General features: G+C 45.3%; 6 protein-coding genes across 6 annotated transcripts; 1 reads left to right on the top strand and 5 right to left on the bottom strand.

Moving 5' to 3' along the window:
* Nucleotides 1-13: 13 nt before the first annotated feature.
* Nucleotides 14-2,906, bottom strand: C8R40DRAFT_1045203 (uncharacterized protein; the record flags this gene model as incomplete). Its single annotated transcript, XM_046224285.1, has 20 exons — nt 14-176; nt 236-408; nt 473-487; nt 547-662; nt 738-755; nt 819-928; nt 986-1,023; nt 1,084-1,129; nt 1,186-1,308; nt 1,362-1,409; nt 1,519-1,583; nt 1,646-1,774; nt 1,828-1,872; nt 1,927-1,946; nt 1,995-2,278; nt 2,331-2,364; nt 2,414-2,476; nt 2,524-2,665; nt 2,715-2,818; nt 2,873-2,906. The coding sequence occupies 20 exons, from the start codon at nt 2,904-2,906 to the stop codon at nt 14-16; spliced, it is 1,770 nt and encodes a 589-aa protein (XP_046086384.1).
* A 960-nt stretch (nt 2,907-3,866) lies between these two features.
* On the top strand, nt 3,867-5,406 carry C8R40DRAFT_1103456 (DNA-directed RNA polymerase). Its single transcript, XM_046228023.1, has 7 exons — nt 3,867-3,959; nt 4,012-4,061; nt 4,116-4,237; nt 4,290-4,482; nt 4,535-4,614; nt 4,667-4,921; nt 4,976-5,406. Exons 1-7 carry the CDS (start codon nt 3,886-3,888, stop codon nt 5,330-5,332), a joined length of 1,131 nt encoding a protein of 376 aa, XP_046086385.1. The 5' UTR covers nt 3,867-3,885; the 3' UTR covers nt 5,333-5,406.
* On the bottom strand, nt 5,407-9,065 carry C8R40DRAFT_1103460 (Mechanosensitive ion channel-domain-containing protein). The gene is made up of 16 exons (XM_046228024.1): nt 8,339-9,065; nt 8,170-8,274; nt 8,044-8,115; nt 7,928-7,994; nt 7,777-7,874; nt 7,546-7,720; nt 7,296-7,498; nt 7,230-7,246; nt 6,808-7,180; nt 6,704-6,752; nt 6,440-6,645; nt 6,351-6,380; nt 6,163-6,298; nt 6,033-6,110; nt 5,758-5,979; nt 5,407-5,702 (listed from the first exon to the last, which is right to left on the bottom strand). The coding sequence occupies exons 1-16, from the start codon at nt 8,594-8,596 to the stop codon at nt 5,608-5,610; spliced, it is 2,184 nt and encodes a 727-aa protein (XP_046086386.1). The 5' UTR covers nt 8,597-9,065; the 3' UTR covers nt 5,407-5,607.
* Nucleotides 9,066-11,933: 2,868 nt separating this feature from the next.
* Nucleotides 11,934-13,658, bottom strand: C8R40DRAFT_1045169 (t-SNARE; the record flags this gene model as incomplete). The annotated part of the gene is made up of 7 exons (XM_046224280.1): nt 11,934-12,119; nt 12,182-12,418; nt 12,695-12,804; nt 12,941-13,133; nt 13,198-13,301; nt 13,361-13,413; nt 13,474-13,658. The coding sequence occupies 7 exons, from the start codon at nt 13,656-13,658 to the stop codon at nt 11,934-11,936; spliced, it is 1,068 nt and encodes a 355-aa protein (XP_046086387.1).
* A 1,006-nt stretch (nt 13,659-14,664) lies between these two features.
* Nucleotides 14,665-16,703, bottom strand: C8R40DRAFT_1170395 (iron hydrogenase; the record flags this gene model as incomplete). Its single annotated transcript, XM_046231528.1, has 5 exons — nt 14,665-15,706; nt 15,762-16,290; nt 16,340-16,466; nt 16,524-16,628; nt 16,683-16,703. 5 exons carry the CDS (start codon nt 16,701-16,703, stop codon nt 14,665-14,667), a joined length of 1,824 nt encoding a protein of 607 aa, XP_046086388.1.
* Nucleotides 16,704-18,999: 2,296 nt separating this feature from the next.
* On the bottom strand, nt 19,000-20,346 carry C8R40DRAFT_1170396 (uncharacterized protein; the record flags this gene model as incomplete). The annotated part of the gene is made up of 7 exons (XM_046231529.1): nt 19,000-19,193; nt 19,250-19,263; nt 19,318-19,401; nt 19,454-19,525; nt 19,580-19,691; nt 19,742-19,898; nt 19,951-20,346. The coding sequence occupies 7 exons, from the start codon at nt 20,344-20,346 to the stop codon at nt 19,000-19,002; spliced, it is 1,029 nt and encodes a 342-aa protein (XP_046086389.1).
* Between the last annotated feature and the right edge of the window lie 16 nt (nt 20,347-20,362).

A 20,362-nucleotide genomic window follows, 5' to 3' on the forward strand; every position in this document is an offset into this window, starting at 1 on the left:
GTCTGACTGTGTACTATAAATTCGCGCGCGCCGATTTTGGGATGTTTTTTTGTCGTAATTCCCAATGCTCCCGAGCAAGTTTTCGAAGTTGGCTCTTTATTATTTTCCCCGAAGGTGTTAGTTCGAAAGGTTTTTCTTGGATCAATATCATAACGGGCACGGCAAACGGAGGAAGGCTGCACATTGAGGTCCTTGGTCAGTCGTAGCTGAACACATCACATGATCTTGACTTCACCTTTTGCGAACACTCTCAATCAACGAAGATTCCGTTACCTTCCCACCATATTGTGCCTTCAATGATACAACGGCAGCAACAAGCTCCCCTAGACGTCGGTCGGGAACCCCGACTGCTGCAGCCTCCCGGACCCTTGCATCCTCATACAGCGCATTTTCGACTAATAGACTTGGCTGTAGAACATCATATTAAAGACCTGTCAATGTATGCATTCAAGACCAAATCGATTGGACTTACGATATTTTCGCCTCCCTGAAGAGTTGTTCAAGAGTTGTTTGAGCGTATATGCTTCGATTGATACCAGAACGTACCCGGATTATGATGTCCTTGATCCTGTCTTTGACGAAAAGAAAGCCTTCTTCGTCCATAGTCCCAACGTCACCTGTTTTCAACCACCCATCAGTAGTCATAACCTGGCTTGTTGCATCTGGTAGGTACATAATCAGGAATATGATAAGTGATTCGGACACGCTGATCAGTTAAGCTCGATTTTGAAGCATACCTGGATCTCGGTAGTATCCTATCGAATGTAACAGATTGTGGATCAGGGATCTGTACAATTATAAGAAGATTGGAAAAGTACCTTTCATGACGTTAGGTCCCCGTAGATAAATTTCCCCAATCTCACCGTGAGAAGCGACCCTGCCATCGTCAGCTACAATTACCATATCGTTCACCGGACATGCTAGGCCCCTGAAAGAGTTTCATCAGCTCAAAGAGTTCAGACAAACATTATCGACCGGTACGAACGTGCTCCCAGGTCGCATCATATAATCTTCACCAGCGATCTGAATAAATGAAGTCGTTTTGAGGAAATGTCCGGAGAAAATTTGATATCAGAGGCTTACACCGACAGCCACTGAATTTGTCTCGGTAAGGCCATATGCCTGCGACCTCAAATTGCGGAGATATGTCAGAGTGAAAACCTATCTTAAAACATGTCTACTCACAGTCGGGCAGTAGGGAAAGCTACCTGAGCTTGCGATGCGAGGAGTTCAGAAGCCGGAGAACCGCCGAAGAAAAGGCCCTCTAAAGGATGTCCCACTAGCGAGCTATCAAGAAGGTCGGAGACCCTTCACACAAAGAATTGGTGAGTTTGTTGTTCTGTGACCGAGAGCTCACTTACATAGCAGGGACACCTCCAGCAAGCGTGACATTTTCGCTCCGAATCAGTCTATCCCCAATTTAGGAACAGAATCATGTACGGGGTAGTGGCTAAACTCACTTGACCGCTGGCAGAAAAAGGTATGATGAGTACTAACAGATTGCAGATTGGGATCCACAGACCTTCAGCCGGTATCCACTTTCGCATCATGACTATCTTCATTCCAGCCATAGTTGCCAGCATCTGCGATGTCGTTCAGTCTGAACACACAAAAATTTAGATGTAAGAAAGAAACTGTTACGAACGGAGTAGCTTGTGAGACCAGTGACATGGAACAGTGGCACAGCTATAAGTGCTCCTTTCTGAGGCCCCGCAGGAGGTGGTGTCAGGTCTTCTCCTCGTCGAAGAATGGCTCGACGAGGTCCAACTTGAGTCTATCGAAGAAGGTTCCAGTAGCTGGGTTCAAGATTACTGGATCCCTACTTACATTAAGCACATTGGTCAAAAATTGCCGTTGCGTACTCAATACTCCCTTGAACCGGAGTTTAACATGATGATTAGATATAAACACCGTGCTAGCACGAACCTTGGGCAATCCAGTAGTACCTGTTGCCGTGTCAGTCGGAAATCTGGATGTAAACTAGTAGTACTGACCAGAAGTGAACATGATCAAGGCTTCATCTTCGGCCAATACACTTTCCTCCTCCAAAGGTGGAGATCCAGCCGCAGAGTTTTGAAGGGCTTTGTCAAAAATTTCCATCCTTCTCCATTGTCCTTTTCCTTCTTGGGCGTTGACCACCAGCATGCCAATAACCTTTTGCTCGGCACATAACTCGTCAACGATGGGTTCTAGCTTTTCCGCCCGTTCCGCGTCAAGAATAACAAGTTTGCAGTCGGTATGCGAAATGCAAAATTTCAGGGGGTCCAGTGGAAGCCATCTTCAGCCCTGACATCAGAGCACGATAAGATCCAACAACTAATCTATCTTACGCATTTATACCGACAAATACAGCTCCCAACATTTCTACGAGCAAATGAGACTCCAAAATCTCAAACAATCATCGAATACGCACGAGACGCCCAAAATCCAACCAGCCATTCGACACAGTTACGAGAGCAAATGCCAATCTTGTCTCCTACAGCTCTTCATCAGCGGGTTTTACGGAGCACGTTCACCAAATACCTTTTCTAATGTGATAAACGTTGTGGAAAAGATTCGCAGTTCGCCGTGCTCGTTCATTCACTTCCCCATATGTGAGGCTCTGCCCTTCAAAGACAATGTACGGCTTGTCAGAATATTCGCCACTGGCCCAAGACCAAAAGCTCTAAGCTCGGTTAGTAGTGAAAACTGCAAGTTCCGTGCAGCTATCTTACCCGGACGGTTGGCCATAGATTCTTATATACACGTTGAAGCCTTCCATCTACGAAGCGCGTTTCAAGTTCATGGAGCTGACCAGGCGCACAAAGTAATTTATCAGCTACTAAAAGTGTCAATCTCATGGTAGGAGATACACCACAAGTCGGGAACTTACTTTCGGATAGGGAACGTTTGGGTGTCCAGTTCATCGCAGTCGATAGATGGTGGGCTGGGGTCGAAAATGGACGTCCGCCCGTTTGTGTATTTATACTGTTGATGTAAGCCCATTGTCATACGGATATTTTATACCCCTCTATCATGTTCGGGAATAACAAATTCTGTTGGTGAGAATGGCATTGAATGGCAGATTGTACATTTCCGAGGGAAAAGAAACTTTCCGCGGTTCTGTTTTTATAGCCGATTGAGATGTTTCGCGGCTGCTCGCAATCAAACCATGTATGTCGAACTTCATCAGAGTAATATTGGGTCGGGTCGAGTTACTGAACTTCCTGCACGACACAAGACATCTTCTGATGTAAAATTTTGGATCGGAGAACAAATACAAACCAGAACAAGGAAGCACAGTTATCTTCACGTGGCTTACAACATATATTCATAAAGGAGGAGTTAAGAGGGCTAGAAAAATCGCTCATTAGGTTGAGCAAAAGACTACAATCTTTGAACGCACGAGTCTCTACTATCTTGCCTGTGGAATATAAAATTAGTCAACGGACTTGAGATTTTGTTGTAGATCACCCACATCAAGGAATTTAGCCACATATCATACGAGTCATCATCCTGATTCCAGTCTGAAACCCGATGCCAAGCATACATAATGGTAGCAAAGCAGCACAATATAGCACAAGTTAGCTATGGATCCGAAAAACGCGAGCGAAAGCTGAGGTATGAGGAAATCGTAAATTGCTTACATTGGCAATATCATGCGAGCCAGAAGACTTGTGAGATAGCCAAGATACTCTTATGACAGGGTTAGTGCTAGTTATGCATGGCGTTAAGGCTATGGCAGGCTATGGCCTGCTACATACAGCATGGTTCAAGAATTTGTCCTCTTGCCGCACAAACCTACCAAGTCGGTTTTGAAGTTTAAACGCGTTGTTGTGGCTGTGCTCGTCAAAGCTGTATCTCGCACCCGATTACTAATCGGAAGTTTTTTATTTCCTCCTTCACATGGACCCTATTGTCCGAATCCGGGAATATCAACGAGACAGAGTCAATTTTGTGCTCGAGAATGTCGACCTTGCGTATGATAAACCGTTGTTATGTACTGAGTCTTCGCGTCTCATATCCTTACAGATTTGCCAACTCCCTTCGAAGGGTCATGATGGCAGACCTACCTACTATTGGTCAGTTCTGTATATTAGTTTGCGTGGTCACTCATATAAACATTCTTCTACTAGCGATTGACTTGGTTGAAATAGAGGCCAACACGACTGTGCTCCCGGATGAGTTCATCGCGCATCGCTTGGGCATGGTTCCGTTGGTCAGCACGAACTGTGATGGAGCAATGCGGTATACAAGAGTGCGTATGCTGCTACACTCTCCATTTCTGCAATCTGCTCATATGATCTTAGGACTGTAACTGCCTCGAAAACTGTGCATATTGTTCAATCGTTCTGTCTCTCAATGTTCAATGTAACGACTCTATCGCAATGGAGATTACCAGCGATCAGCTCGAAATACAGCCACATCCTAATGAAGGGACGGAAGAAGCTGGCGAAGAACGAGTTAGACGTTCCGAGAACTTCGGAACTCCTGTAGGGAAAAGTGCGTTATGTCTTGATTATTGACTATAACATCAAGCAATAAATTTCCGTAGACGATCCCGATGCCGATCCCATTTTAATATGCAAAATCCGCAAGGGACAAGAGCTGAAGCTGCGTTGTATAGCCAAGAAAGTGCGCGGTCATTATCAATCACTGGCTTCACAGACTGAGTTGTTTTGTGCAGGGAATCGCAAAGGAACACGCAAAATGGTCACCATGCTCGGCGGTAGCATTTGAATATGATCCTCATAACAAGCTACGACATACGTCGTACTGGTTCGAAACAGATGAAAAGGCCGAGTGGCCCTTAGGGGAAAACGCTCGGGAGGAGGAACCACCGAGAGAAGATGAACCTTTTGATTTCAACGCAAAGCCAAATAAATTTTATTTTGACGTGGAGACGGATGGTAGTTTAGGCGCACAGGAGGTGGTAATGAAAGTGCGTGGCGACATTCGTCTATCCTGACAAGAACATTCAAAGCGGTCTAATCAGGGAATTGCCGAACTACAAAAAAAGCTAGCTTCACTGGTCCTGGCGTTGCGGAGAGTTCGAAATGGCGAAAACGAGATGGATATGCCATCCGGCGGAGATCAAACATTTGTAGATCAACCCGCAGGGGGGTCTGGTGAAAGAGGATGGGGTTCTGGAGCCGGAAGCGGCTGGGGAAATCCATCCTCGAGTGCCAGTGGCGCTGGTGGTGGTGCAAGTTGGGGCGGAGGTGCTAGCCCTTCCCGAGGTGGAGGCAATGCTGCTTGGGGATCCAGTCCTGGCAATGCAAATGCTTGGTCTTCGCCTTCAAATGCTGGCTGGGGTAGCCCTTCAGCCCAAGCAAACGGATGGAATGTGTAGCTGTCATAACTTATGTACTTTGTTCATGATGTGTAACGGTTTGATTAGATTGTAAGTTGAAACAAGAAATAAAGATATGTATATATCAAGTCCTAAATCGAGATCGTCCGAAAATTCGTAGATCTTCTAGAGCGACCTGCACTAACCCACTATATCACCCAGAAATCACCAGTGTAGAAACCATCATCTTCGCTCTGACAGCTCGATGGCTTCGGGGGCATATGCTAGTTGAGATTGCGAAGGCATCGGCGCGGCATGATGCATTCTGGGTGTGCTCAATGATGCATAGAATCCGCAGTGGGCGACCTCCATGAGCTTCGCATAACCTGCTCATCCGCGTCGTCGTCGAAGACATTGTCAGAGTCATCACCTGTGACGTTTCCTGTTTCAATGAATGGGCATAAAATCAATAGAAAAGGACTTACGAAGAGAAGGGTTATTTTCAGACAATCGCCAACCTCCTGCGGGAGCTGGCATACGCATGGGTCGGGATGTTTTGTTTTGTTCAGCATGCTTGACTTCTTCCCATGGAACTTCAGTATACTGCTTAGGTTTGGTAGTGGCATCAGGATTTCCGGCAGGACCGAATATTCCAACGTCTGCCAGTGCTTGCTTAAGGGCGCAGATCCATTTATTCCGACGTTTAGCTGACATCAATTGGTGAGGCAATAGGTTAACTCAATCCTGATCAGTCACTAACCTTTCACAGCACCTTGTTGGGAGTTGCTTTTATATTTAATATCAGCAGATAACAGCATGGATGTCTGCTCAGGGAAGTCTAGTAAAGCAGTTAGTAGTTTAGTCCCAGATTTGACAGACAACACACATACCAATGACAGCAACATCAAAAATTGGTAGATAGTCGCGTCTCTCATTCTGGACGAACTCGAGCATCTTTGTCCTCAACTTCTCCAAGTCTTCGAACGTTGTCTTATACGCCACCGAAAAAGAGAATGTCTCGCTCATCTATGGGACGAATCATGATACATGCCAATCTTCCCGGCGATGAATCACATACCTGGGGACTCCGTCTGATATTCTCAATGAACTAAGAAGACGGTAATGACGATAAGGGACAATTCACAAGAATTAAATGGCCCGACAAACCGCGTCGTTTAGAGTGCTGTTTGGTGCTTGCACTAGTCCTCCATCACCGTCGAGAAGGGTTGTAGACAACAATGAAATTTCTTTAACAGTGTATTCCACCTTGTCCACAACGATTCTATCACCGACATCGAAAGGATGTTTGATGAATAGAAAGATAATGCTTGTGAGTACCTCAGTAAGACTGCCGCCGATAAGCCAACTCAAGCCTGAAATTAAGGACCTGAGCACGCGGTTGAGAGGAGCAAGTCAATAGATCGGGCATACCAAGGACCAATGTTCCAACAGAAGTAATGAGCGTGCTAAATTGAGCGTCCTATGACATTGGCGTTAATGAGAAGTTCACTAGGATTCGAATGGAAACTATCTACCAAAACGACGGCAATGATCAACACGGCGACGACGACATAGAGACTCATGAAAATATTGTCAAGTCGCCCAACAGCACTGTCCAGATCCTGCATGGAATGTTCTATCGACAATTGCTCACGATGGAAGTCCATACAGGCAATCTCGATTTCTTCCATTGACGCGTCGCCATTTCCATCTCTGTCGAAAAGGGCGAAGACAGAGTCTGCCTCGTCTGGTGTAGGGAAATACCTTGCAATATTTTCGATGAACATGTATTCGGATCCTGGTTTAGTGAAGGAGTAGAAGATACGGCGAGCTAGTAAGCGGGATTTATTTGCAGATTCCAGTGCGGTTTTAACCACTGCTTGAGGCGAGTTGGGTTGTAACACGGAACTTTGATGAATGAGATATGCATTTAGACAGAGTAAACGAACAATATTACCTGCCAGCTATCTCAGACTAGCGCAGAATGAGTAAAGCATGTATTGATTGAGACAAAGGAACTTACCGCAACATTACCAAGGGCAGTGGTGGTTGTAGTTGCAGCGGTACGAACACCTTTGATTGCTCTTTTGAAGAGCATTTTAGGATTGACAGAACTATTCTTGAGATGTGATGCTTTGAGTGTATCTGAACGTCCTGGGATATCGGAAGAGTTTCGATAAAGGGTAACGAGCGAACGGACTGCGAATTTTTGGTCCGCGATACGCTCTAGATGAATCTGAGTAAATGAGCAGGTGGGGAGGAAAGAGACATACCAGCGTAGGTTTTTTCGTGGAATTTGCCTGCAATCCACTGAATAGAGAACTTTTCGAACAAGAGCACGGCCGAGCACAGAAAAAGTCCAAATAACAGTTTAGCAATGAGACTGACGATACTCTTGTCGTTGTTAGACGCAGTGGATTCTTGGCGGGTGTCAACAAGAGGATTCCACTTTCAAACAAGTCAGCATCAACGCTGCGCTTTCGATGGTAGAGCGAAGCACTTACTGTGATCCACATCGCTAGCGTCCATCCAAACAGCGCCACATAACGATGAAGTACACTGGCCCAATCGATATATTTGCGAGTTCCAACTGCAACGATACCTAGAACCAATGCATTAAGGATACTTCCGCACAGATATAATCGAAGCACACACCAACTGTGGAACGAATGATGGATGGAAGTATTCGAGCAGCAGCCAGCGCGACCCACCAGCCTCCCCACTGTGAAGGACGTTAACAGAGGCATCTGCTTGCACAATCGATTACGCACCATTACGCTCAGCCAAATACTCCACCACATAAGCTTTACGCCCCAGACTGTCGCATTAGGAGAAGTAGTTAACTAAAACCAAGTTAGTAATTTCCTTTTGCGACATCATTTCATCTCGATACGTGCACCCAAAATTCCAGGAATCCACAATAGCGCAAGAGGAGGCACAATGAAGAGGAACCAGCGAGTCACAATGGATACGTTCAGCAGATAGTTGTACATTTTGGCGAACTGAAAGTAAAGATTGCAATATCATTTGATTTTTGTAGTCAATATGAAAATTCAACAAGCGAACCTTGTTTTTGGGAAGATCTCCTTCTGCGTAAACAAGATGACTTTCGCTTGCGTTCCTCGAGTCAAATTCCTCGTATGAATGCTCAAATTTCCTAATGCCATTAAGGAGGTCCCACTGAGAGGAAGAAGTCGAATGCTGAAGACTAGGTTGAGGCATGCTAGGAATTGCGCGTTCTGGATCTTGGGAGCCATCTGGGTTGCGAAATCCTCCAGCCCCAGAAGCCAGCTGAGTGGAAGAAGCAGGCCGAGGGGGGTACATTTGCTCGTGACGGTGGTGGAAAAAGAGAAAGACGGATAATTACTGTGACCTAATTTCTGTGATAGCTTGAACTTTCAAATCTATCAACAGGGCACTGGAACCGGAACAGATTGTCCTGGCACTGTTGCTCACTGTTGGCAACCCGATTTTGTTGAAGAGCCGGTGTCGAAGCTGTACTGTTCTAATCTTATTTGCTCGCAGGAAACGGGGTTGCAACCAGATAATAAAGTTTCTTGTACCTATCAATGGCTTGATATCAAGCCATTGGAAGGTACATACACAGAATGTACTTCTATACAACTACTCATTATCATCTCTGCCGCCAGCATTAAGAATGAATTATGACTCCAACAAGTGCGCCCGATTTTGTTCCCGCGTAATGGTGATCGCACCGTCCTCGGACTTAACATAAGGATTCGAGAAGCACTGTTGATTATTTCTTTGAGGTGGGATTGAAGCTTTAGAAACTCTGGTCCAATGTCAGAATGTGGACCATACAATTCTCAGTGACGAACAAAGGCTTACATACTGTACTTACAATTGTGAGAATTCAAATATTCAGGTGGAAGTCTTTTGAATCCCAACTTCATCAACTCGACAAACCACAGCTAGCCTGGAACTGCGACAGCCAATCTCATTGGGGCTCATTGGGGTCAGAATTGAGTGTAGTGTCGCTCTGGGTTCCGGGATGATACCATATCAGATTCGTAAACTCACCTACTTCTCTCTAAGCCTCTCATCCGTTGTCTTCGTATTCTCAATGGCAAGCAACTTGGGCGGCAATTCGTTCTTCCTCGACCCAATAGCCTCATCCCTCACCATTGTGCTCCACTTGAATCATTTATGGCTGGACCGAAGAATCATAAAACAATCCCAGCTCCAACCACATCTAAAACTATCACCATATCCCCTCACCTCGGGCATCCCTAGCATTATATGCCATTGGTTCTTGGGTTGTGTGTGGACCGCAGCGTCAGTGCTTGTCATGTTCACGGCCGTCTTCACATTTCTCGACTGCCTCTCGAACGTAGCACGGGCTTTGGTTTTGATAGAGCCGGTGTTCGCCACTTCCGAATCCGTTTTACTCTTGACGATTGCTGTCTTAATCACCAAGCACAGAGAGGCATATCAGACGAAGATGACGACCACCTCGCCCTTCACTGAATCTACTCTCCACGTTTCATGACTATTATCCATGAATGATCGTCGAAATAACACCGACTTAATATTGGTTCAAGAAACAGCATGGTGCGTTATGCGTTATTCTTTGGCACAGTACTATTATCATTGCTGAACCAGAGTACGGTTTTTCCAGAGTCTACACGGCATTCATTTAGTTCTTGTTCCGTCGAACCGTAGGTGGTGATCATGGCACTGCCGTTGCTCAGCGGTTCGTTATCTATTATTCCTTTCTCCAATGGACAAAATTCTGCATATTTTGTTATAGCCGATCAGTTCACCCATGTTTCATTGTCTTTTGTACACAAGCTGTACCCATGCTATCTTATAAATGTATCGTATATCTGGACGACCGACGGACACCTGTCCCTCTGATCATAATTATTTTTTTTTCCGTTTCTGCTGCCGAACCGTTGCTATCCATGTTATCTTTCAATTCCTCCTGACCGTTAACAGATTTTTGTTTGAGCTTAGATGTGTCTTTAATAACGGACTTCGATCGTTGGCTTCATAACTCTGATATTATATTCGAGGTCTCTTGTCGGCCCAGCGCTGGGTGTGAACAAAAAAGTACTGATGGCCGCAGAGGAGGGCCCAGCCTCCTACGCTGTGTCCGCTTGATATGCGCGGGTGAGAACAGACGCATGTAGTCTGTCTGCTCGGCGGTGATTGCAGCCACCACTTGTCTTCAAATCTTCCACAGGAGACTTTCGCAAAGCTCCACCCAGATGCATTGTAAAGACGCAAGCCCATGGTAGGTGAGGAATCACAACACGCTTATTTTCTGATGCAGGACACTTCCTGGTATGTATTCTGCTGTTTCGAACATCTGTTGAATGCTCCACAATCCCACCTCCTGCAGCAGGGCCCCACTGGAAGAAACATCGCGGATATTTAGAACGATCCCATTGGCCTCCGCAATGCACGAGATTCTTCATATTCTCAAACCCGTTGGCTTCTCAAATTGCCGTGTTGTTTTAGTAGGCTTAGGCATTTTCGGGATACCTTAAATCGGAATTTGACAATGAATGCAAGAACGAGTTGATCAGATAAGTGACTTCCCTGCCCTATCGATGCGAACTAATGCATATTGGACGCAAGATGTTGCAAAAGGCTGCAAGAAGATGCAAGTTGCCCCGTCGGCTGATTTTGCCTCTTCGCAACTCCCAACCATCATGTTTACAGTTCTATGCACTCAGCGGCCGGAGCTTGCATGATGCACTTTCAACACCTTTCATCGCCGTTTACCTGAACGGTGTAGACGGGTATTGTATGTACTGCCTTTAAAATTTGCCTTGTTATTGTTATTTTACGTATGACTATGTATCGTTCTAGCATTGCTCGGCATTGCGTATAATTCGTTCGGAAGTTGCAGCCAATCAACGGAACGCATGTGAAGATAACGTCCGTGTACCCAGAATGAATCTTCCGCTCTCTTCCGGCAGTAGATGATTCATCGATAAGCACACAGGCCAAAATTGCGCAAGATTTGACGCGCGCCCCCTGCATGCTCCTGTATGAGGGCCTACTTGCATGTTCGATCAAAAGGAGCTGTACAACGAAATGCCGTCTTGGCAAATTAAAGTGCAAGATCCGTAACGTCTCAACACAGGCCGGCGCCATCGCTATGGTGATCGCAGCGGGGGTTTCCTGCACAATGAAGGAAGTCAATAAACCTTCCTCTGTCTTCACCTCCCCCCATTCCTCCTTCCGGCACTTAGCTTGAACCGCTGTAAGATTACTCCGGAATTCAGGACGGACCAGGACGGAATGTTACTTCTCAGGTACTTCCAGGTACTTCGGGGTATTTTCCCTAACTTCACCTTGAAATTGTGGAGTGAACGAAAGGAGATACCCGTGTTAATCAACTACTACTCTGGTTAAAGACAGTTCTAGACCCTAACAATCCCATGAGCTGAAATTCGAAAAAGCCGGTACCTGGTAATCACTGTCTTCTGCAATATACTGATGAGGAAGATAACGGTGATATCAATATTAGCTTGAACGTTTCGCCAAGATTACACCGTCAATCTGTACAGCCTGAGATTCATTCAGGAGGAATTACAAAGAGAACATGGAGGAATATCAGATTAAACCGATAGAATATTGTACCAAATTTGACTCGGATACCAAAGTTATCCTTTTGATAATCTTGACGTCAGGCAACAGGTGAGATGAGGAAGCGTCTTCGGAAAGGGCGGGAATTGGAGCGCAATGCGACGACAGGCGTTGAAGTCAAAGGCTCAGGTGGTAAGGAATGGTGTTTAGGCTTGTAGATGATAACGATAATGAGACCAAAAATCATGAGGAAAAGAAGGAATATGCATTTCCGTCGCCCGGTATTCTTTTGGTACCTGGGATTCCCATTATCACTTTGAAAGGTTGACAAACAGAACTAGTATTCACTTGCCTCGTTGCAATATCTAGTTCTTGAACGGCATCTTTAACCTGTATCGCTGTTTGTTCAATGTTATATTCGACACTATCCAAAAGTGTCCCCTGGTCTATGACGAGGACAGAAAGATCTTTGAAAAGTTCGGCGAGCGATGCAATAGATTTTGCAATTTCGCTCAATTCGCGGTCGCGTGTTTGAACGTCGATAGTTGGATTCGCCTGACGGAATGAAAGTGACTGGGTGTGCGTCTACATCATATCACAAAGACGGAGAAGGACGTCGAATCAAGAGCAGAGAAGAGAAAGATTAATCCGGTCATGAAAGCGACACCAGATCATACATTGAATACAGGATAGCCCGAGGTATCGGCCCAAGTTCATATGCATTTCATAAAATTCGAATCATGATCGATATGACGCAACGAAATGGAAAGGAATAGTTACAGAAAGACGGATCGTTGGAAGCGTAACGATAACGATGAGACATACGTCAGCTAACGAAGGGAACAACAAAAGGAATCGTACCGCAGCTTCAACATCTTCATCTACCGCACTCATGCCTGCCGAGCCTTTAAGCGAAATGGTCCCAGAGGCAAGCAACAAGTCTTGATTCTTGATCGCATGACCTTGAAGCTCTGAAAGAACGCGACAAGTCAGAAGTTAAATCGAAAATACATGATTCGGTAATCAGTGCGGGAGTGAGAGCATCTTATCAAAGACACCCAAATGCCATGTAGAACAAAGAAAAAGAAGGTAAGACATGCTACATACTTTCCATATACACGCGCTGTTTCTTCCGAAATGTAGCACTGAGGTCTTGTACTTTGGCCGCAAGACCACGTTGAACATTCTTTGCTGCCTGTATTTCGGACTTGGACTTGTTGGCATCGGAATGGGACGGAGGAAACGAGTGAGATGAGGGAGCGCTGATTCGTTGAATCAAAGATTGACACCGTCGAAATTCCTGTAAACCAAAAAAGGAAAAGTTCATAAAAACATGAACGACAATCACTAAAAGGAATTAGGACCTTTGTAATGTCGGTGGTTGCCGCTTCTATCTCTTGCTCCTCAAGTGACCGGTCCGCAAATCCGGGAAGAACATGTTTGGCATGTAGTTTTTCGAGAGCAGCAACTTGGAATTAACGATACACAGTCAGTCAAGCTTGTGTGATTATAGGGAAGCATACATACTTTTGGCCTGCGTATCCATTAGAATAAGCTGTACCTGCTCGGATATGTCTACCCTGGAACAGCCATATTAATGACAAGAGGAGAACAGCGACAACGAAGTGAGGCCGGCCAACCATTTTGGAGGCAAGTCAAGGTCAACCGCGTGGTGAGTGTTTGCAATGAGGCCTTCGTGCTCGTCGGCCAAAGCAGTGTCCGGTTCATCATAAGTGCTGATTTTTCGAGAGAATTTAGAGGATGGAGCTCGAGAGTCACGATATGAAAGAAAGAGGCCCGTTCGGGAGCGGGTAGTAACATTCATGAACAGAGAATAGATGACGAAGAGATCGCACGGTGCTATGCTATGTTGGCAAGCGATCGTTTTGGAAGCTTTTTCCCACTCTTTTCCCCGAGAATTGATTTTGAAAAATAATTCAGAAATAATTTTTCTAAAATTATGGCTCGTTCCCAATTTGGTACATATCTTTTGCCCTTTCTCCTATAAATTATAACTCTCAAAGCTCCTTGCTCTTCAGATAATTCCCCTGTTTCAACAAACTCCTCGCGTACCGGTGTCCCTCCATCACTGCCTACTGCCATGTGTAATCTCGAAACGTACGTTCGTTTGCCTCTGCATCCCGCAAGTGCTCAACAGCTGATAATCGTGTTATGTTATTCAGTGAAGGAATCAAGTATGGGTGCGGACACTATGCAAGTTCTTTCATCATCTATGATCATTATACATGAAGGATTGATTATAGAAATAGGTTGCAGTAGGTCGATTTACACTCTCTACTTCCTCGCCATCGTCCTCACCAGTTTCTCAGACGAGAACAGTCAACAAGATTGACTGCATGCGCCCAACATGTACTAAATCCGTCCGCCATCCATCAAATTGTCGTTCCAGTGAATGTGCCATTGTGAGAACCATGTGTCTTTTCACGTTTCGCGACACTCATGTTAGCTTCATTTTGCTTAGTATTATGGTCCAGCGCGCTCGGAAACAATCACACATCGTACCAACGAATTCTGCGAACACTGTGACTATTGGTTCAAAGGTTCCCGTGTTAGATGATCCGTGTCCACTCCTCCCTCCATCGGTCCGACATTTTACGTTCTCATTTACCGATCTATCCTGCGCATCTATGACTTTTCACGGCTTTCCCTTCAACGACGCTATCCTACACATCCACCATCAATGCTCTCTGTATTATTGTATTTGCTATGTCAGTTTTCCATATTTATTACGCATCTTTCGACTGTATATCATCATCTTCTACTACTGTACTTAGTACATATCATTCTATTCCTATTGACCGTAAATCTAATCACCACTTTACTGCCAAACCCACCACTTCACTCTCTACCGCTCGGTAATTCGTTCGGAATAGATTATGCTGTGAACCTGACCGATAAAGCTCATCCGTTACATCGATTAATAGCCGATCCGCCATCATCACAATCTCGTTCCTTATCTCGGAATCATACCCCGCATCTTCTTTTTCCCCAGAATTCGTCATATGATGATTTTCGCTTGTAGGCGAAGCAGGAGGCGTAGGCAAATCGTGCCAGTACACATTTTCCACCCGTTTTGTCCATTCCTTGTTTCCCCACTTCGCAGCCAATGGTCCTGAATTATCCTCTAACAAAACTCCACTTTCTTCCCATTTCCGAGAATATCCTTCAGCATCTTCTACAACTCCGAAATTGGTTGGAGGCTTTGCTTGCCCTCCTCCATTCACACAGCCGCCAGGACAAGCCATGACTTCTATGTAGTCATAGCCTTTTTCTGATATCATCTCCTGCCCTCTTCTTCCTCGTTTCATTACAGCCGCCTGTCCTTTCAACTTTCCCGCGGCACCCATGGCCACACGAACCCCAGTTTCTTTTCCAACTTTCCGAACCACGTTTTGAAGGTTTCGAAAACCATAACACTTAGCGCCTTTGAAAACTATCTTGCCCTCCGCAGCGGGTTCTGCCTCGCGTCTGAGCACAAATTCTTCGTAATCTGCATTTCGAATCTGTTTTACAGACAGTGAAAGGGGAGTGGGTGATGTGGATTGGATATGTTCTATTATTGACTGCAAGTAACCGCCAGACGAAGATCCCGAATGCACCATGAGCTCCGGTAATGAAACGTCAGAAAGTAGCTTTGAAGACGTTGTCAATGAGGGTTGTAAGGTATCTTCTTCCGGCACCGGTGACGAAAGATCCCAGCCCTTTTCTTGTGCTAAGAGTTGCATTTCACCAGTTGTGATGACACAATCTACATCCCGAGTAGAATATGCTTCGTTGTAAAAGTCGGCTCGAGAGGCCTCGAGTTTCTTGTCATAGCACGGCATGACCGACACATGGTAAATTTCATTTGGCCTAGTGATACCAGAGCAAAAGTTAAAAGATATCACAAAAGAGGCACACGACTGACTGTTTGCCCCACTTTTCACCCATCCAATGCTTTACTAGGGTACCCATGACCTGTTGCGGACTTTGAGTTCTTGCAATGAATGGGAGCATCTCAGGGTGTGCCTTTTCTGCATAACAGATCCATCCAGGACAGGCGCTTGCTAACATTGGTAAAGCCGTACCACCTTCGCTCTTCACAGCTTGATCTTTCAACCGATATTCTTCCTGGCGTTCGATAAACTCCTTCACATGTTCCCTCAATGCTACGTGCCTGGCGAAAGTTGTGTCGAACACATGGTCAAAACCTAGAACCTCTTTGCAAAAAGCCCGAAGTCGATGAAGCATCTGCCGAGGTGTGATAGGAGCAGAAGATGGAGAGGAGACGGATGCTGCTAGAGAAGCAAGGCTTTGTGGAGCGATGGAAATGACCGGAACTTTTCTTGACGGGACGTCGGCGGTAGCATTAGAAGAAAGAAAACTGAGGACCTCATTATGGGACTGCAGAGTGATCAAAACGGATTCAGCGGACGTTATGCAACCACTAGCATGATCTTAAATGTGACTATCAGAGAGAAAGAAAAGTAGATTTGGCGAACCTACAAGCCAAACAATCATTCAAACTGATCTGAGCTTGCTCCAGCTTCTTTCCCGGGGTTGTAGAACCCCCGATCGGAGTAGCACCATTTACTTCGTAATATGAACCGTTGTGGTCAATGCGAATTTCATTCTGAGGTTGCAGAGTATTGAAACGATACGGGTAAAAGGGATTTAATGAATCACATACGGATGCAGAGCCAGGTTGTTTCCCTTCGGTCTTGGATAGAATTTGTTCAACGGGTTTGATACATGCTTGCGACGGAGTTATAAAATCATTGAGATCGGTAAGTGTCTATTTGGCTTCATATCAACGGGATTGCATTCGAATTGAGTAGCAGAGACCTACGAGCGCACCAGAAAATGCCATGGATGGGAGAATTTTTCAAGAGAGGCGATCCATGATAAATTCATGAATGATGCAATTTGCTGACAAGCTCGGTCCGAACGTAGTCCGAATGGGTTAACCCCGCTTATCCCGAAAAAAAATGTTGAAGTTCAAGTTTTTTATTCGTCCTCCATCCTGAGACGATCCCTGATCTGGTGTGCCCAAACGTGAAGTTAAAATTCAGAAACAGTATCTATCATACAAGACTATACAGTGTCAGTCAGAAGCTCCGGATATTTCCACAATTTCTCTCCCGACCTACTCATGCTAACTGTCAATGAGTACCCCATTTTTTAGTTCATGTTTAGAGCAGCCGGCGCTACGGTATTAGTTACCGCAAGACTGAGCTCGTACGAGAGTGAGTGTATATCAAGGCTTTTCGGGACAAAGAACATGGGGAGAACTTAGATTATCACTAACTTGAACTACGGACCTTCATTAACATTACTGTAACAGGGAAGAATACTGAAATAAGACCACCGATGCGTTGACAATATGTATCATAAAAGCTCGTCCGGTTTATATACGGAAGTGTTGGCTGGGTCGTTGGATGTACTACGTACACCGTATAGCCCTTCCTACATGCTGTTATTTGACCATGGTACAGATCTGTCGGTGCAAGGGGGCTAATGGTAGCCGTAGCAAAAAACCTGCGAGAAATCAAGAAGAGACCATTCGTTCACCGACGGGAGTATTAATGCATACAGCTGAGTTACTATGCACTACTACTGGTCCGAGCAATAATTAAGTTACGGTCATTGCCCGGGTATTCCAAACTTTGCAAAAATGTAGCCGATCTTTGCCTGCTAAGTACAGGTAACGGTGGTGCAACTTTGATCTCTGCCGGGGATGCAGTTTGTTCCATGCGACTGCTATTAATAGAGTTCGTCTCCAACGAGTAGGCAGGTGGACGAGGCAAGTATGGAGGAAGGGGTTCCGCCATGGATCCCGGAACTAAAAATTCTCGTTCGAGTCGATCAATGTCCCTTTGTACCTCCAATCTACGGCGTAGGGAGGCTTCCAAGCTTTCACGTTCATTAGTCCTCCTTCGGCGTGCATATAGTCGAAGGCAATAAAGACAGAGCAGGGGAAATACGATGGCGGCGAAGAAAATTATGAAGGTGAGGAGCAGGGCATGGTGTGCAGGACTTGGTAGTAGTCCTCGTCGTGCCAAGAGATGAAGATGCTGGGGACCAGAGTCTGTTGTCGAACTTTGAATACAGTATATGCACGGCAGCTGCGACAGAATCCGGGGTATGAAGAATCGTGTAGTGAAAGTGTCCATCAAAGTAGTTAGATCCGACAATGCGGCGAAAGAATGCGTCCTATAGTAATAAAAGTAGAAGGAGTGTGCGCAAGTCTTGAAGCAAGAAATGCCACCTACTTGCTCAGCGTAGAAACAGCAGAATGCGACTTATAGGCTTACCGTTTACAAGGGCTTCAGTGAACGTAGATAAGTAGTCCTTGCGGACATCCAGTCAGATCTGATTGTGTATATATCAGATTGCGACTTAATGAAGATTAGACGGACTGGCCAGACCGCGTCAGGGAGATAGGCTAGTCGGCTACCAAGTGAATTCAAGCCCGTGGAATGAAACACAACTCTCCCTTCTTCTTTATCCAAGGATCTTCTTACAAAATTCAGATATATAGTGGTGAGAGTCATAGCGGTGCAATAGATTTTGACTACCGGAGACGAAAAGACCTGATGTCTCCGAGCATGCGCGCGGAATATCAAGCTCTAAGGCTGGAAGACAAGAGCGCCATTTTTCCCAGTGATAAATTAGCACGATATGGTCTTTCATCGAATCTCGCCATCTCGATTCCAGCATTCATCTGTTGGGATTTTATGTAAATTATTTGAGGAAAGGGTCCTCTGTATCATCCTCAATCTGCGTGAAACGTGCAATGTTTTTTCCGAGTCGAGGAAAAAGGACCTCATGGCTTCTGACGATTTTTGAACATATGTAGATCAACGGGAAATAAACTCTTCCGTTTCTCCCGTGTCCATGTCTACACGAATTATTCATTTGGCTACAGGTAGCAAATCTCCGTCACTATGAACCTGAACAACTGCAAAACACGGAAAACATACCTGACTAGCAAAAGAGCGCATGATGATAGGTGATGGAAGGTGAAGATACAATTTCATGGAATGCAAATAGAGTAATTCTACGAACAAGTCAGTTGAACTAGGCGTCGTGTGCGAATACATTTGATGATACATAGTATAAGGACACGCAGTTGATAGACGATAATACTTATTAGTGGTCCAACATCATAGGACTATTCCCCAGGTAGCGAGTATAGATGTCAAGATGAAAAGGTAATCCAAAGATTTGATTGTCTTGAGAGCGGAGTTTACTGTAGAGTTCACTGCAGTCGCATTAGAAGGGTTAGCACCTCCCCAGAGTTGCATGTTGCGATAGTAAGTGTGTGTGGTATTTGGGGTCGCCCACGAGTTGTCGGAACCTGTAGATAACTGACTTAGCTCTTTGAATTCGGTCAAAACGATCGAAAGCTCGGACCTCCAAAAAATGTGCTGGGAATTATCGAATCGTCAGCCAGATTTCAGTCCACAGGCTCATGAACCTACGAGAAATAAAGACCATCGATGTCAACAGAGGAACCTTTCCGGAATTGCAAGTCTTGTCTAGAAATTACTAGCTGGTCATTAAAGCTGTAGTAGATATCAATATTTACACGACCGCTCATGGAATGTTACATCTTACTAGAGTTGCAGATCTCCGTTAGCAGTAGTGACCGGGTCGTTCATCTGCACGAAAAGAGTGACGCGATTCCATCTGTATGACGGACATAAGTCTGCCAATTCAAGGAACTTGAGGGGTAATACTCACTCTCCGCTCACGAATGTGAAAGATCCTCGAGAAATGCTGACACCAAAATCAGGATTACAAGTGATATTCGATTCTTGACAGAAAGCGCTTGTAGTAGGGATATACGCGTATACTATCCAGCGAGGTTATGGCCTGAGAAGAGATGATTTTGAAAATACGCACCTTCACCAGCACCATCTGGTCTCCACATCAAACGCGTACTGAAGCAGTCCAAGCCTGTAGGCTCGTCCCCTCCACTACATCCTGTAGCATTCGTCCCTCCTCTAAGTCCTGGGAGTTTACCCCCGAGAACCCAGTCAAAGTTCTCATCAAAAGCAACCTTTAGTGGGAGCTACATCAATCACTATATGCTTGTCCGGGTGCACACTGACCTCGTAGCTTAGCGACATCGATTGGAAGGCTGAACCGTCAGTTGTGTTCCATAAGTTTTCAAATTGAGACCCGCCAGTATTATGTGAGTAGCTTCCTGCTGGATATGTCACTTGAAGAACAGGGCTTGAAGAATTTGAAGAGCTGTCGAGAAATGGGTTTGCAACAAAGGCGAGATCGCTTGCTTGATCCTGGATGTGTCCTTTACTCAGAGACCATTCGGAGTCGATTAATGATTGGGCATTCGAGCTAGAAAGAGTTTCTGTCGGAAATGGCAGAGAAGTGCTAGTCGTAAGGGTATATTGGGATGCCAACGCAGCCGGTGAAACTTGAGTTGCACGAATGGAAGAAAACAGAAATGAGGAGGCGACAAATCCAGAGTATATAAAAGAGTTCATTTCAGAAATTAGCCGT

This window comes from Lentinula edodes (assembly GCF_021015755.1).
Source record: "Lentinula edodes strain Le(Bin) 0899 ss11 chromosome Unknown C8R40scaffold_17, whole genome shotgun sequence".
Lineage (NCBI taxonomy): Eukaryota > Fungi > Basidiomycota > Agaricomycetes > Agaricales > Omphalotaceae > Lentinula > Lentinula edodes.

What these genes read in the sequence shown, in the direction of transcription:
- C8R40DRAFT_1103456 (XM_046228023.1), top strand. Translation starts at nt 3,886, where the DNA reads ATGGACCCTATTGTCCGAATCCGGGAATATCAACGAGACAGAGTCAAT. An exon ending in GGCAGACCTACCTACTATTG is followed by an intron (nt 4,062 to 4,115) that starts GTCAGTTCTGTA and finishes TTCTTCTACTAG; the next exon opens with CGATTGACTTGGTTGAAATA. An exon ending in CGGAACTCCTGTAGGGAAAA is followed by an intron (nt 4,483 to 4,534) that starts GTGCGTTATGTC and finishes AAATTTCCGTAG; the next exon opens with ACGATCCCGATGCCGATCCC.
- C8R40DRAFT_1103460 (XM_046228024.1), bottom strand. Translation starts at nt 8,596, where the DNA reads ATGTACCCCCCTCGGCCTGCTTCTTCCACTCAGCTGGCTTCTGGGGCT. An exon ending in GGATTCCTGGAATTTTGGGT is followed by an intron (nt 8,116 to 8,169) that starts GCACGTATCGAG and finishes ACTTGGTTTTAG; the next exon opens with TTAACTACTTCTCCTAATGC. An exon ending in TTTTGATGTTGCTGTCATTG is followed by an intron (nt 6,111 to 6,162) that starts GTATGTGTGTTG and finishes CTGCTTTACTAG; the next exon opens with ACTTCCCTGAGCAGACATCC.